Raw genomic sequence first — 14,321 nt, 5'->3', positions numbered from 1 at the left:
CAATGAGGCGGGGCAGCAAGGGAGTGGTGGACCATGGAAAACAAGGCCAGAGGGCTCAGATGAGGCCCAGAAGGACGATCTCACACAGGCCATCCTGATGCCCCTGGCTGTCACTCTGAGTGAGCAGGAGACCTGGGCAGCGCTTTGGGGCGAAAGGGAGGCACGATCCCCTTGGTGGCCGCATTAGCAATAGGGGCAAGGACAAAGCAGGGCGATCCGTTATAAGGCCACTGCAATAATCCAGGAAAGAAATGATCCGTGGCTTTGATGTTACCAAGATAACCTTAACAGAGTCTGTGAAAAGCAGCCAGACTTTGAAAATATTTCGTAAGTAGAACCAAAATGATTCAGTGGCATTGAACATGGGGTATAAATAAAAAGAGTCAACACTGACTCTTAAGCTTAAGGCCTTCACAGTAGATGAGTAACACTGCCATTTACTCAAAGAGTAAGAAGAATGGAGAGGGATGTAAGGAGCGGGTTGCCAGGTAAAATACAGGGCACCCAGCTAAATTTTAATTTCAAAAAAAGAATAGATAAGGTTTTTTTTTAGTAGAAGGAAGTCCCGTGTACTATCTAAAATTCAAATTTAACTGAACACGTGATTCAGGGTATTGTTTTATTTGGGAGCGAGGGAGGGAGGCCTTTACTTGTTTGCTCTGTCCCTAAATCTGACAATCTTACTAAAGGAAGGAGTTGGATTTGGGACATGGTGACTTTGCGATACCTACTAGACACCCAAAGGAGAGGTGGACCGGCCACTGCGCACATGAGCCCAGAGTGCAGGGGGCTGGTCTGGCTGGAGATAAGGAAGTATTTAGGAGCTGTCAGCCTAATTCTGATATTTTAAGCCCTGAGACTGAATGACATTGTCAAGAGAGTGAGCGGGGCCAGAGAAGAGAAGGAGCCCAGGTCTGGGCCTCGGGGCACCTCAATACTTCAATGTCCTGGAGATTTGGAGGATCCAGCAAAAGAGACAGAGAAAGAAAAACCAGGGGAAAAAGTCAGCAGAGTGTGACATCCTAGGGACCAAATTCCTGCAGGGAGTGCAGAGACATAGCTGTGGGAAGCTCGGCAAGAGGGTGCAGATGGCATGTGATAAGCCAGGGACTGGCTTTTTTTTTTTTTTTTTTTTACATTTTATTTATTTTTGAGAGACAGAGAGAGAAAGAGCATGAACAAGGCGGGGGCAGAAAGAGAAAGAGACACAGAATCCGAAGCAGGGTCCAGGGTCTGAGCTAGTGGTCAGCACAGAGCCTGATGCGGGACTCGAACCCACAAACTGTGAGATCATGACCTGTGCCGAAGTCAGATGCTCAACGGCCTGAGCCATCCAGGTGCCCAAGCCAGGAACTGATTAGAGTGAGTTCAAGAGGGGATGGAGGGAACAAAAGGAAGTGATGCATCAAGACAACTCTTTTGAGGAGTTTTACTACAAAGGAATGGAAAGAAATGAGGCAGTCGGAAGAAGTGGGGTGAGGGAGGTCTGTTTGTTTTTTAAGACAGGGAAGTACCAGCACATTAATTGTAGAGGGAAAGATGCAGTAAAGAGCAGAAGGGAGAAGATGGAGGAGAAAGCGAGGAGGAGGGGGGTCTGGGGTGGGTGAGAAGGAGTGGGATTCAGGGCACATGTAGAATCTTGAAGCTTGATGGCAACTCAGACAAGCCATGGGTTACCTCCATTTGATGATGAAGCTGTGTGGGCAGAAGTTCCAACTAACTCGCAGTGTGTTGGAAGGAAAGCAACATTCTAGCCTGGATCCTGGGACATCTCTTCCTTCCTCCCCACAGCCCCAGACGTGCTGGGGCACAGCTGGAAAGCCCCCATTCTTCCACCTGACCTGCTTCCCAGTCGGTTCTGCCTGCCGCACTCTGCTCATGGGAAGAGAGGGCCCCTGCCGCACGTATGCAAATACAAGGAACATCTCAGCCAGAGAGGGAAGCCCCTACCTGAGTCCTGGGCAGAGTTTCCGACATGGAGGGAAGCCTGGGAACAAAACAAAACAGGAAGTACAGTGCCAGGCGTAGGGCCCGCCACCCTCAGAGAACAGGTGTAGCCCCTGCGGGGAGTGTGGGTGGCTGGGGCAGCTTCCAAGCCCTGCTGCAACACAACCTTGCCCTGAGGCAGGGGGCTGGCCTACCTGGCCTCCCACACACTCCACTGCTCAGGGAACAGGACTTGGAAGTGGGACAGCAGAACCTCACAGCCTCTTTCTGGAATGGGACTCGTCCTGATCTCTCCAGAAAAAGCAGAGGCCAGTTGTTGGAGACACTGCCTGACATCAGGAGTGAGGGGGCAGCACCTAGCAAGGTCCAGGCAATCAAATCACTTGTCCCCAGAGCAGAATAACTCAACCACACACAGAGACACCGCCACACGCTGCCACCTCACACACAACCGCACATGCACACAACCTCCCAAAAGCTTTCCAACCACCTCTGCAATCATACCGTTCACAACCACACACACACCAACAATACGCCCATATACCCCACACCACCCTCGTAACTCACAACTACCCAATCGCACATACCAGACAGACAGTCCCCACACGTAACTTTCTGTGTGCCCAGCATTTACTTTGCAAATAGTAACGGAGTATCTGCATTCTGGAGACGCAGCAGGAGCGCAACAGGCAAGCCCGCTGCTCTCTTAGAACGTCTCTTAGACACTGCCGAGCAAGTGGACCAGGTGACTTCAGATGGGGTGCCTGGGGAATACCTCTCTCAGAAGGTGAAGAGTGAAAAGCAGTCCAGGCAGAGGGCCAGCAGTCCATGCAAAGGCCAAACGTCTGGACTGAACGTGGTGTGTTTGTGGAGCAAAATGAAAGCCAGTGTGACCAGAGAAAAGTGACCAAGGGGGCGTGTGATAGGAGGCAAAGCAGGACCAGGTCGTTTGGTGCTTTGTTAGTCCAATGTCAAGAGAGTGGGTGTTAGTCTAAAATAATGATAAGTCACTGCGAGGTTTTAATAGGCAAGTGACATGTTCTGATTTACATGAGTAAAGCACTACTTTAGCTAGGAGAAACCATGGGAGGAAAACCTTTTCAGTTCTCAGAGTAGGGAAGGCATTTGTAATTATGACCAAACCCAGAAACCAAAAAAGATAAGATGGATACATGTGACTACATAAAAAATACTTTAATTCTATATGGCAAAAATTCCATATACAGAGTCAAAATTACAAGCATGTAACTGGAGCGGTATCTTTATTTTATTTGTATCATAGACAGGGGGATTATTGCTTTAATATATAAAGAACTCCTAAGAAATCAATAATTTAAAAGGCAACCATTCACTGGGAAAATGGGCAAAGGCAGGAGTGCCTGGGTGGCTCAGTCGGTTAAGTGCAGACTCTTGATTTTGGCTCAGACCATGATCTCACATTTCGTGAGATCAAGACTCACGTTGAGTTCTGTGCTGACAGGGTAAGCCAACTTGGGATTCTCTCTCTCCCTCTCGCTCTGCACCTTCCGTGCTCATTCTCTGTCTCTGTCTCTGTCTCTCTCTCTCTGTCTTTCTCTCTCTCAAAATAAATAAACATTTAAAAAAAGAAAAATGGGCAAAAGCAAAGGACAGTTCACAGAAAAACAAACAAAATGGATTTTAAGAATATCAAAAGATGCACATCCTCAATCATAAGGGAAATGCAAAATAGAAGTATAACGAGATACCACTGGCAAAGATCATAGAGTTTGATAATGCTCTCCGTTAGCAATGATATAGGAAAGCAAACACTTATGTCTGATGGCAGCATAAACTGATACAATGGAGAGGATTTGGCATTATCTATAAAAATTATAAATGAGCATACAACTTTAACCCAAAAATTCCACTTCTAGGAATGTAGGGATGTATCCTATAGATCTATAATTTTCAAATGTGTTAAATGATGTTTGTCCAAGGATAGTTATTGCAATGGTGTTTATAGTAGAAAGAAGGAAATATATGATTGGAAGCAGCCTTAAGTTTCATCAGTATTAAATATATGATAGTCTATATACTATTTAGGTATTTGTTTAAGAGACAGCTCTGTATCTACTGATAGCGGGAAATGGAATATTAGTCAGTTGTTCTATGGGGAAAATGAGATAGCTCTATATCTACCAATAGAGGAAAATGTCCTATATTTTGTTAGATAAAAATCGCGAAGTACAGAACCATGTGCAAAGCATACCCCCGTCAGGTAAATGTCAAAAGAAGAATATCTATATAGTCAAAGATGCATAGCTGATCTCAGGAAGGAGAAACAAGCCACTGGACACCTGGTGGTCAGGTGGGTGGCCCTGATCACATAATCCGGTGTTCGGAGACAAGTCAGGAATAGCACCACAAATGTGAGACTCCTCAGTGCTGGCTAGTATCAAAAGCCCCCAGACTGGATGAGTTCACCCAGGAGAGAAGAGGTTAGACCCTGGGACATGCCCACCCTGGACACCAGCATATGGCTTCCAAGGTGCAAAGAAACTGGGAGTGTGGTGTCAAGGAAACCAAAGGAAGAAAGTGTTCCAAGAAGGGGGCAGTGGTCAACTGCTGTGTCAGGTGCTTCTGTGGGTCCAGGAGCGGGAGGGCGGAGACGTGGCTGTTGGATTTAACATCATGGAAATCCACGGTGGTCCTGAGAGGGCCTCCTTTGTGACACAGTGTAGGAATGGAAACGTTCTTCAAATGGGTTGAAGAGCGACTAGGAGGTAAGGACGTGGGGCGCAGGTTTGCTCTGAAATGTTGGAGAGCGACAGGCCATAGAGAGCAGACGCAGAGTCATGGACCCTCACAGGACGCTGTCATGTTCACACATCCCCCGACACAGAAGCACCGAGACCACCCGGTCCTGAGTCTCAGCGATGATTTTCAGGGGCCATGACCCAGTGAGTAAAACACAGTCTCTGCCCTGTGGCTTTGCCCCATCCAGAAACCACATGGCTGAGACCTCCAGAGCCGGCTCTGCTAGTCAGCATCTGTATGACCCTGGGTAAGTCACCTAACCTCTCTGTTCCTCAGTGGGAAAGGCATACCTTCCTCCACTCTGTGAGGACGAAATAAAGTCTGCCGGCCAGTGTCTGACACGAAGATGTCTCTGAGCACCCAATGCAGGGTTAGTTTCTATCAAATGAGTAGTAAGTAGTGACCGTGTAATAGATCTTCCCAGGTTTGGGGGCATTTTGAGAGTGAGGAGGTGATGTGAATTATATTGTGCCACAGGTGGTAAACCCACACAGTCCTGGGGAAATGCCAGGTACAGTCACCCTTGTGTTAACACATCATCTCTATGGAGACAGTGAGGGCTCAGCCCCAAGGTGACTAAGATCCCAGGACTCCCACGGAGGCCAGACACGCAGGGGTTTCTCCAACTGGGCGGGGAAGGCACACTAGTAAATAAGACAAAGCGTCTTTGTCCCCAGAGCCCAGCCCAGCTGCAGGCCCCGCCTTTTTCCGCAGTCTCTAGGGCTAGGGCGATCTCCCCCTAATATCCGACCCCTTCCCACAGGATCTGCGCCTTGTCCTAACTCCAGGCAACCACCTCTGCCCATCCTGCCCTCACCCTTGGACAAAGGATCCCATCTCCTTTCGAGGCACAGGACTCGCTGTGTCCCTTCCAATGTGGATGCCGAGTCTGCTCCCCACCTTGGAGGCCACAGAGCCTGAGCCAGGCACCAATGTGGACGGTCATCGTGTCAAGAGGGCAGACCCCCAGAGTGCCTCCAAGCAGGGTCCCGGCCGGGCGCCGGGCGGGAACAGTGACCGGCAGGGCGCGGGCACAGTCGCCGTGACAACGCGTGTGGGCGTCCTGATTGCAGGCTGTCCCGGGCCACGGCACTTAACAGTTTAGAGTGCCTCCCACCCCTGATCTCATTGGAGCCTTTGCCACTGCCCTGCCCATGGCCACCGATACCCCCATTTCCCACATGAAGAAACCGAGGCTCGGAGCAGCGACGAGCCCCTCGGAAGGCCGCCCCGGCAGCGGGTGGCAGCGGGACTAGACGCCTACCCTTCGCGGCCGGGCGGGCTCCCAGGCTCCTCCCATTCCCTCCCTCCTCCGCGCAGCCCGCCTGGCTGAGCCCGCCGCCGCACGCCCAGCCTCCACTGCAAAGCGCGGCTCCCGGCTCCCCGCCGCCGCGCGGGGCTCCCGGACGCGGGCTCCCGGTGAGTGTGCGGGTAGGGGGGCGGGACCCGAGCGCTCCCGGGCGACCCCCAGCTGCGAGGTCAGTCTGAGGAGGGGGGAGGGGTGACGAGAGGAAGGAGGTGGAGAAGGGTCTCCCCCAACACCCCCAGCGCCTTATCGCCCCTCGATTCTGGGCTGGGTGGGGGTCCCAGGGGCTGGAAGGTTCTGAGACACCCCGTTCCCACGTCCACAAGCTCCCAAGCTGCCCCGGATGGAGGGAAACTGGGTCGGGGGGAGAGGGGAGAGACGGCGGTGGCACTGAAGAGTGTGGCGACAGCTAGGCAAAGCTTGGTCCCCGGGCTGGGAAAAAGAGGATGGCTCGGGGGTGGTATTGGGGGCTGGCTGGAGGGAGCAGAACTGGCTTCACCAGTCGCAGTTCTGAGCTTGGAGGGAAATTCTTTGCAGATGAGTGGAGTCCCTGGGGTGTGTCAGGCGGGCGGGACTGGACCGACAGGACTGGAAGGTGGAAGGTGGGAATCCTGAAGGGGGCTGCACCAGATGGGTGTCCGGTGACAGGGCCCCTCTCCTCGGGAAGGCTGGCAGACTGGGCTCCAACCACCACTTCCGTCCTTTTCAGCTCCCACCAGGTGAGTGGCAGGCTGGGGAGGGAATGCTCTTAAGATTCTCCCCACAGCTCAAGAAAGTAGGAATTGTTTCCCTTTCGAGATAAGGAATGGAGGTCAAAACTATCAAGGGATTTTTGGAAGTCACCTGGCTAGTAAGTGGCAGAGCTGAGGCTGGATCCAGAGGCAACTCCATGCTTGGTGCACATTCCACCGCTCGACCCCAGAAGGCTAGGCCTCAGGAGCAAGTGGGGGAGAAGAGGGTCTGCAGGGATGGGGGCTTCTTCAGTCACACCATGCGGTAGGAGATTCCCAGTCAAGAGGCATCACAGGATGAGAGGCGGAGGACAGATACCATATGTTTGCACTCATAGGTCTAACAGAAGAACAGGAGAAACCTAACAGAGGACTATGGGGGAAGGGAAGGGGGAAAGAGTTGGGGGAGAGAGAGGGACACAAATCATGAGAGACTATTGAATACTGAAAACAAACCAAGGGCTGAAGGGGGAGGGGGAGGGGGGAAAGGGGTGATGGTCATGGAGGGGGGCACTTGTGGGGAGAAGCACTGGCTGTTATATGGAAACCACTGTGACAGGAAACTATTATTAAAAAAGTAAATAAATAAAAGAACTCTAAACTTAAAAAAAAAAAAGGCATCACAGGAGCTGAGGTGCTGAGAAGCAGCTGTGCCTTTCTCTGGCCAGAGCCAGAAGTCCTTCCCCCAAGCTACCTTGTCCAGACTGTTCCGTAGGCTGCCTGCCCCCACCTCACAGCCCTTCCCTCCAACCTGCCTCTCTGGGAGGTCAGCATGCATTTCTTTATCACCCGGCACTTACTGAGTACCTACTGTGTGCCAAGCACTAGGCACTAGATATAAAGCAGTGAGCAAGACAGCGCTGATATTCTAGGAGGGGAGACAAACAATAAATAAGAACCAAAAAAATAACAAATACTTTAATTTCAAATGGTGTTTAAATTTGAGGAGGAAAATAAAGGAGACAGGAGCAGAGTGACTGGAAGGGCAGGGGCTCTCAGGTCTGGGGTAATCTGCGGAGCCCTCAGCGATGAGAAAGACCCAGCCATGCAAGTTCTGGAGAAGGAGCATTCCCAGCAGCAGGAATAATTGCAGAGTCCCCAACTCTCCCCATGTGGCCAGAGCAGGGAGAGGCAGGGTGAGAATACAGGAGAGGAGGGCAAGAATGTAAAATCTGGGGTTTCATTCTAAGCATAACATGAAGCTGGTATAAAGTGTTAAACTAGGGAGTGACATGATCCAATTTAATGGAGTCTAGGGACCCAGGAACAGATGCTGAAAGGCCAGCACAGAGGCCCTGGCAGCACCAGCGAGCGTGATGGTGGCTTGGAGCAGGGTGGTGGCAGTAGAGACAGGAGAAGCGGTCATGCGGGGTTGGACCCACAGGCACCATGCGTGCTCAGAGGGGCATCGTGTGCTCCAGGAGTGCCCACATGTGCACACAGGCCCACACATGCACATGGAGAGACACGTGTTCCCACACCCATGGTGGCAGCAGACACTAGAAATACTCAGTCCACACCCTCTGAGTCATCCCAGGACTGGAAGGAAGATGTGTGATTCTGGGGCCTGAACAAATATGTCTCCCCACCGCAGAGCACTGGCATCCAACATGGCTGGGGTGGTTGGGGCTCCCCCGGGCTCTGGCAGAGGGAGAGGGGCTGTCTCCAGATTTTCCCTGGATCTGCTGTGCCAGGAGCCAAACCACTACCGTCCCCCATTCACCCCCAACCTAAATGGTTCTCCCAACTTCACCGCCTACTGACTGGGAGACCTTGAGGAAGTTATTCCTCCTCTCTGAACCTCAGTTTCCCCTCCATTGAATGGGGCTTGTTGGGGAGCAAGGAGAGCATCTGCCCTTCTATCAGGACTCAGGTCCTGCGAGCTGGACTAAGAATGAAATTGACATGAGACAGAGTAACAGGAGAAAATCTAATTTAATTTCGTGTGTATGGGGAGTGTACACGGAATTGGAAATTCCAAAGACAGGTAAAAGGAGGTATATATATCCTCCTGAATGAAAGGAAAGGGAATAGGGGTCTGGGAGTTCAAAGGAAAGAAATACAATTCACCGAAGATTAAAATGAGTAAATATTTGGTAAACAAATGTTTGGTGGACCACTCAGAAACAATGGGACGCAGAAGACTTTGACCAAACAGGCCTTGCTAGGCTTCTCTAAGTCTACCCTCCCTAGTTCATATAACAATGTAGTTATCTGTGGTGAAAGTCTCTTTCTGGAGCAGGTCCTCTATCGGAATACTTTTAGGCAGTTGAAGGAGAGATAAAGAGCTTTTCCTGAATCTGATGGGTTTTGATTGCTTTTAACTCAAAATCATCTTCATGCCAAAGTGGCCTATCTTGGGGCCCCTGCAGGCTCATGACTCCACCCTCATAAGATTGTAGCAAGGCATCAGTGAAGTAAGTTGCAAGAATCTGGTCTGGGACAGGCATCCAGCAGAGAAGGGGGATGAGGTGGTAGAGAGCACAGCCCCTCTCCCCTATCCTATCCCCTACCCTCACCCACCCACCCCACCCCCACACTGACAGCCAGGCCTGGAATCCAACTGTAGTTGTAAATAAATGACTTGGCCTCTCTAGATTTCACAATGAGTGGCCAGCATTTATTGGGCACTTACTATATGTCAAGTGCTTTGCAACTGTTAATCTTTATCTGTAAATGAGGAGCATAATCGTCTACCTCATGGTGTCCTTAAAAGGACTAAAGGAGATAGTGTTGCACAGCATTTCCTCTGATGGCTCATAGTAAATGCTCAATAAATGGCCCTTGTTATTATCAGCACATGCACATTCCCTTCCTTCATGCATACAAGCTCTGTGACTTTTGGCAGGTTACTTAGCCTCTCTAGGCCTGTTTCTTGCCTGTAGCGTGGGAGGAATAATAGTCCTGATCTCAAAGGGTCATTAGATGATCAAACACATCTATTCACATAAAGACCTCAGAACAGTGCCTGATATACAGTAAATGCTCATCAAATGTCACCTATTCGGAGCGCCTGGGTAACTCAGTTGGTTGAGTGTCCAACTTCAGCTCAGGTCATGATCTCAAAGTTTGTGGGTTCACACCCCCCATCGGGCTTGCTCCTGTCAGCCTGTCAGCACAGAACCCGCTTTGGATCCTCCGTCCCCCTCTCTCTGCCCCTCACCCGCTTGCAATCTCAAAAATAAAAATTAAAAAATTAAAAAATATATATATATGTGTGTGTGTAATTAAAAAGTAAAAATAATAGAAACTTCTGGCTGTCACGCATTCATTAACCATTGGACTTTCCCGCGTATTCCAGCAGGTGCGCACAGCCTGCGGCACCCCCACCAGGCACCATGGACTGGAAGACGCTGCAGGCCCTCCTGAGCGGCGTGAACAAGTACTCCACGGCTTTTGGGCGCATCTGGCTGTCGGTGGTGTTTGTCTTCCGCGTGCTGGTGTACGTGGTGGCCGCGGAGCGCGTGTGGGGGGACGAGCAGAAGGACTTTGACTGCAACACCAAGCAGCCGGGCTGCACCAACGTGTGCTATGACAACTTCTTCCCCATTTCGAACATCCGCCTCTGGGCCCTGCAGCTCATCTTCGTCACGTGCCCCTCGCTGCTGGTCATCCTGCACGTGGCCTACCGGGAGGAGCGCGAGCGCCGGCACCGCCAGAAGCACGGGGACCAGTGCGCCAAGCTGTACGACAACGCGGGCAAGAAGCACGGCGGCCTGTGGTGGACCTACTTGTTCAGCCTCATCTTCAAGCTCCTCATCGAATTCCTCTTCCTCTACGTGCTGCACACTCTCTGGCATGGCTTTGGCATGCCACGCCTGGTGCAGTGTGCCAACGTGGCACCCTGCCCCAATGTCGTAGACTGCTACATCGCCCGGCCCACCGAGAAGAAGGTCTTCACCTACTTCATGGTGGGTGCCTCTGCCGTCTGCATCGTGCTCACCATCTGCGAGATCTGCTACCTCATCTTCCACAGGGTCCTGCGAGGCATAACCAGGAACAAGCCCCCAAAGGGCCACAGCCTCCCGTCCTCCACCAGCCGGGCCTCCACTTGCCGCTGCCACCACAAGCTGGTGGAGGCTGGGGAGCTGGGCTCTGATTCTGGCGATGACAAGAGACATGCGTCAGCACCCACCATGACCCCCATCTGACCGCGGGCTGGGGAGCGACACCGGAGCTGCCGGTGGGGACACGTGGGGCAGTGCTGCACGGGGGGAAGGGTCCTACAGGTGCTGGGTGCCCCCACCTTGAATTCACTCATCTATCCCATTTCAGTTTTGGCAGATTTTTTGAGCACTGGGCACTGTGCTGTCTACCCAGATATAAGTCACACCCCCCAGAACCAGCACCAGCCCTTGAGGAAGACAGACATTGAAACAAGCAAATCAAAGACTGAGTGCATGAGAGGGGACCCCCAGGAGGCTCCCGGGAGGGCTTCCACCTAACCCAGGAGGGGGTGATCAGGCGAGACTTCCCTGAGAAAGTAATGTTTGAGAGAGGGGAGAAGGGCTTTCTAGAAAACGGCAGGTGCTGTGAGATGCTTGCCCTGGTTTGGATGCACCAGATCAAAGGGAATCTTCATTCCCTTGGGAGAAGCACCCAGGTTCCTGGGCTGGAACGGAAGTAGTCTCTAAGCAGGGGGAGGTCCAAAGGCCTGAGGGTGAGCTTGTGAAGGGGAGGAGAAGGTGGCTCTGGTGATACCAGCTACTGCTTGAGATACTCAGGGGTCCTCCAGGTCCCCTGAGGGGTCCTCCAGGTTCCTCCAAGCTGTCCTCAGGGGAAGCCCCCTTTCACCCAATCCTGCTCCGCCCAGGTTCAGACAGCTTTTCCACCATCTTCTCACCACAGATGTGCTCAACCTAGTGCCAGCCTCTCGGACCATGCTGCCAGAGACTCAAGGTAGATATTCCTTGAAATCAATAAAGGCTGTGTTTTATACAGGTGGGCTCCGTCCGCTGTTCTGTACTCCCACCCACAAGACCCCGAGGGCAGGGAAGGTAGCCCTCAGGAAGGGAGAGAGCCAAGGCCGACTGGGGTTGGGGTGGATCCAGGTGGGTGGAAACTTCTGATATAGATGTTGTGATTGTGAGTGTGGTCACAAGAGGGCGCTGTGCTCCCGCTGCAACAGTGCGCTTCCAGCATTTCCAGTGAGAACCTGCTCTGAGCACGCACAGTCCTCCCCATAGACAAACCACACGCCCTCCTCTTTTATAACCCAGTCACCGCCACCAACTACCCACATCCCCACCCTGTGTACACAAATCTCTGTTATTCATACTCTCACTCCTTATAATATGCCACAACAGGATGGCTGTCTCCTCTAAAGATAGGAGTCCCAGACTCACTCAAGCATTATTCAGCTCCTTCTATTTGCCCTGAGCATTGTTAGCACACCAGGGCCCTGGCAGGATGCGGAGACTGCATAGGGGGATGGGAGCAGAACTCAAACAGCTCTGAGTCTGGGGGAGACAGAAACACACCTGTCTCCTGCAGTAACCAACGGCTGAGGCGGTTCATGACCTCACCCCCCAGCACTGTATGCTGACCTACAATTTAGGGAACACCAATGTCCAAGCAAGCAAAAGGGGGGTGCAAGGCTCTACTAATCCAGAGACACATTTAGTGACCATCAAAGCCAAAGCCAGGACCCAGAAATCTAGGAGCAGTGAACTAAGAGCCAATGCGGGCCCAGAGATCACTGTGTCCACAGAACAGGCTGTGTGGTTCAGCTTTGTTCTTACATGTGGCCACTGGTGGGGCGGGTAAGCGGCCAAGTTTAAAGGGGCCAGGGTTGGGCTGACACCCACCCCCCGAGGTCTGAACCATAGTTAGCCACTTTGTGACCACAGTCACCACCTGCACCTCGAGAAGACTTTCAAAGGCAGTCTTGTCATAATTACAGTGTAAGTCGCACCATTCAGGGTCCCAACAAAAACCAGATGGCACATTCAAACCCAGTAACTTTCAAGAGTTTCCTTGAGGGATACTTTTTAATGTTTATTTATTTTGAGAGAGGGCGAGAGAGAGTATACACACGCACACAAGTTGGGGAGGGGCACAGAGAGAGAGAGGGAGAGAGAGAAATCCAAGCAGGCTCCAAGTTCAGCACAGACCCCCATGCAGGCCTGATATCAGGACCATGATACCGTGACCTGAGCTGAAAACAAGAGTCAGAGGCTTAGCCAACTGAGCCAATCTGTTTTAAAAAGTATGCGTGTGCTCCAGGAAACCACAAAGGCCACTGCAATGCCCTGGGGCCTGTGCCAGGGTAGCCACAGACTGGAGCAGCAAGGACACATTCCACCCCAGCGACCCAACTTCACTCTCCCATCTTCTGCTGGCCTACCAGTGACTGCCACTGACCCAACCCAACCAGAATCCAGACGGCAAGGGAGCCAAAGGAGGCTCAGACCGCCACCCCCCTCCCTGGCCACAGAGCAGGGTGGAGAGTTGATCTGAGGGACAAAGGGAGTGTATTCATCCCAGCACTCAGAGCAGTACCTGCTCCTGGATTGTTGTAGAGATGACAGGAGACACTGAAGGTTACACAGAAGTACGGTGCTAATACGGCCAGTAAATATCCAGGCAGGAGCTTGCCTGCTGCCTACGCCACGTCACAGGCCAGTCCCGGCTTGGCCTGGATGATTGCAAAGGTCTCAGGGAAGGGTGATCTCTCCTACTTGCTGCCACACATTAAAGCATCTTCCAGGGTGGTTTCCGCTGCCTGGCCAAGAGTGGTTTGGAGGTCAGAGCAACTGGAGGACATCATTGGCTATCCCAGCACAGACGGAGCCTTCAGCCCCAGCCCCACTTCTCCAGGCTGTGGGTGAGGATAGGGTTGACAGAATGTCCCAGCCCTGCCCTGAGAGCTGTTCTGAGCCGTGCACCTCACTCTCCCCATCTAGGACACATGGAGCTACTGTTCACCATCCAGAGTCCCCAGCACACAACGCTGTCACCACAAGGTGGCTCTCCTGTCCCCTGGCCTTCTCTTCTCAGAGAACACATTTCTATCTCCTTCCCCAGCACAGGGGCATTCAGGGCAAGCCTCCTTCGATCATGTATAAGACAGATTTAGATTTCATGCACACACAGCCTGCACAGCCACACCTACTGCATGAAATAACAGCCACCACGCAGCCCACGGTAAACAGGAGATTATCCTGTGTTCATCACCTGGTCCAAGCTTCCTATTATGGATTGAATGTCCGTGTCCCCCCAAAATTCATACATTGAAATACTAACTTCCAGTGTAATGGTATTAGGAAGTGGAGCCCTTGGGAGGTGAGCCCCCAAGAATGGGATTTGTACCCTTAGAAGAAGACACAGAAGAGGGATGACCTTTCTACCTTCACCACGTGAGGACACAATGAGAAGACAGCCCTGTGTAAACTAGGAAGAGTGTCTTCACCAAGAACCTTCTTGGACTTCTAGCCTCCAGAACCGTGAGAAACAAATTTCCATTGTTTAGGGCCGCTGCTGTGTGGTATTCTGTTACAGCAGCTTGGGCGGAGACAACCACATCATCTCGCACCTGGATTACTACAACAACGTCCCTG

At 51.9% G+C, this 14,321-nt stretch overlaps 1 protein-coding gene across 3 annotated transcripts; it reads left to right on the top strand.

The window, feature by feature from the left end:
- Positions 1–6,073: 6,073 nt before the first annotated feature.
- Positions 6,074–11,702, top strand: GJB3 (gap junction protein beta 3). Of its 3 annotated transcripts, none has more exons than XM_029948355.1 (3): positions 6,098–6,144; positions 6,569–6,750; positions 10,067–11,702. In XM_029948355.1, the coding sequence occupies exon 3, from the start codon at positions 10,101–10,103 to the stop codon at positions 10,911–10,913; it is 813 nt and encodes a 270-aa protein (XP_029804215.1). In that variant the 5' UTR covers positions 6,098–6,144; positions 6,569–6,750; positions 10,067–10,100; the 3' UTR covers positions 10,914–11,702. The 3 variants fall into 3 exon arrangements, with proteins under 3 accessions (XP_029804212.1, XP_029804215.1, XP_029804213.1); XM_029948353.1 differs by having other exon boundaries at positions 10,064–11,702; XM_029948352.1 differs by lacking the exon at positions 6,569–6,750 and having other exon boundaries at positions 6,074–6,144; positions 10,064–11,702.
- The last annotated feature ends 2,619 nt before the right edge of the window (positions 11,703–14,321 follow it).

This window comes from Suricata suricatta, chromosome 8, assembly GCF_006229205.1.
Source record: "Suricata suricatta isolate VVHF042 chromosome 8, meerkat_22Aug2017_6uvM2_HiC, whole genome shotgun sequence".
Lineage (NCBI taxonomy): Eukaryota > Metazoa > Chordata > Mammalia > Carnivora > Herpestidae > Suricata > Suricata suricatta.
Note: the sequence above shows the minus strand (reverse complement) of the source record. Positions and strands in the feature narration are given on the sequence as shown.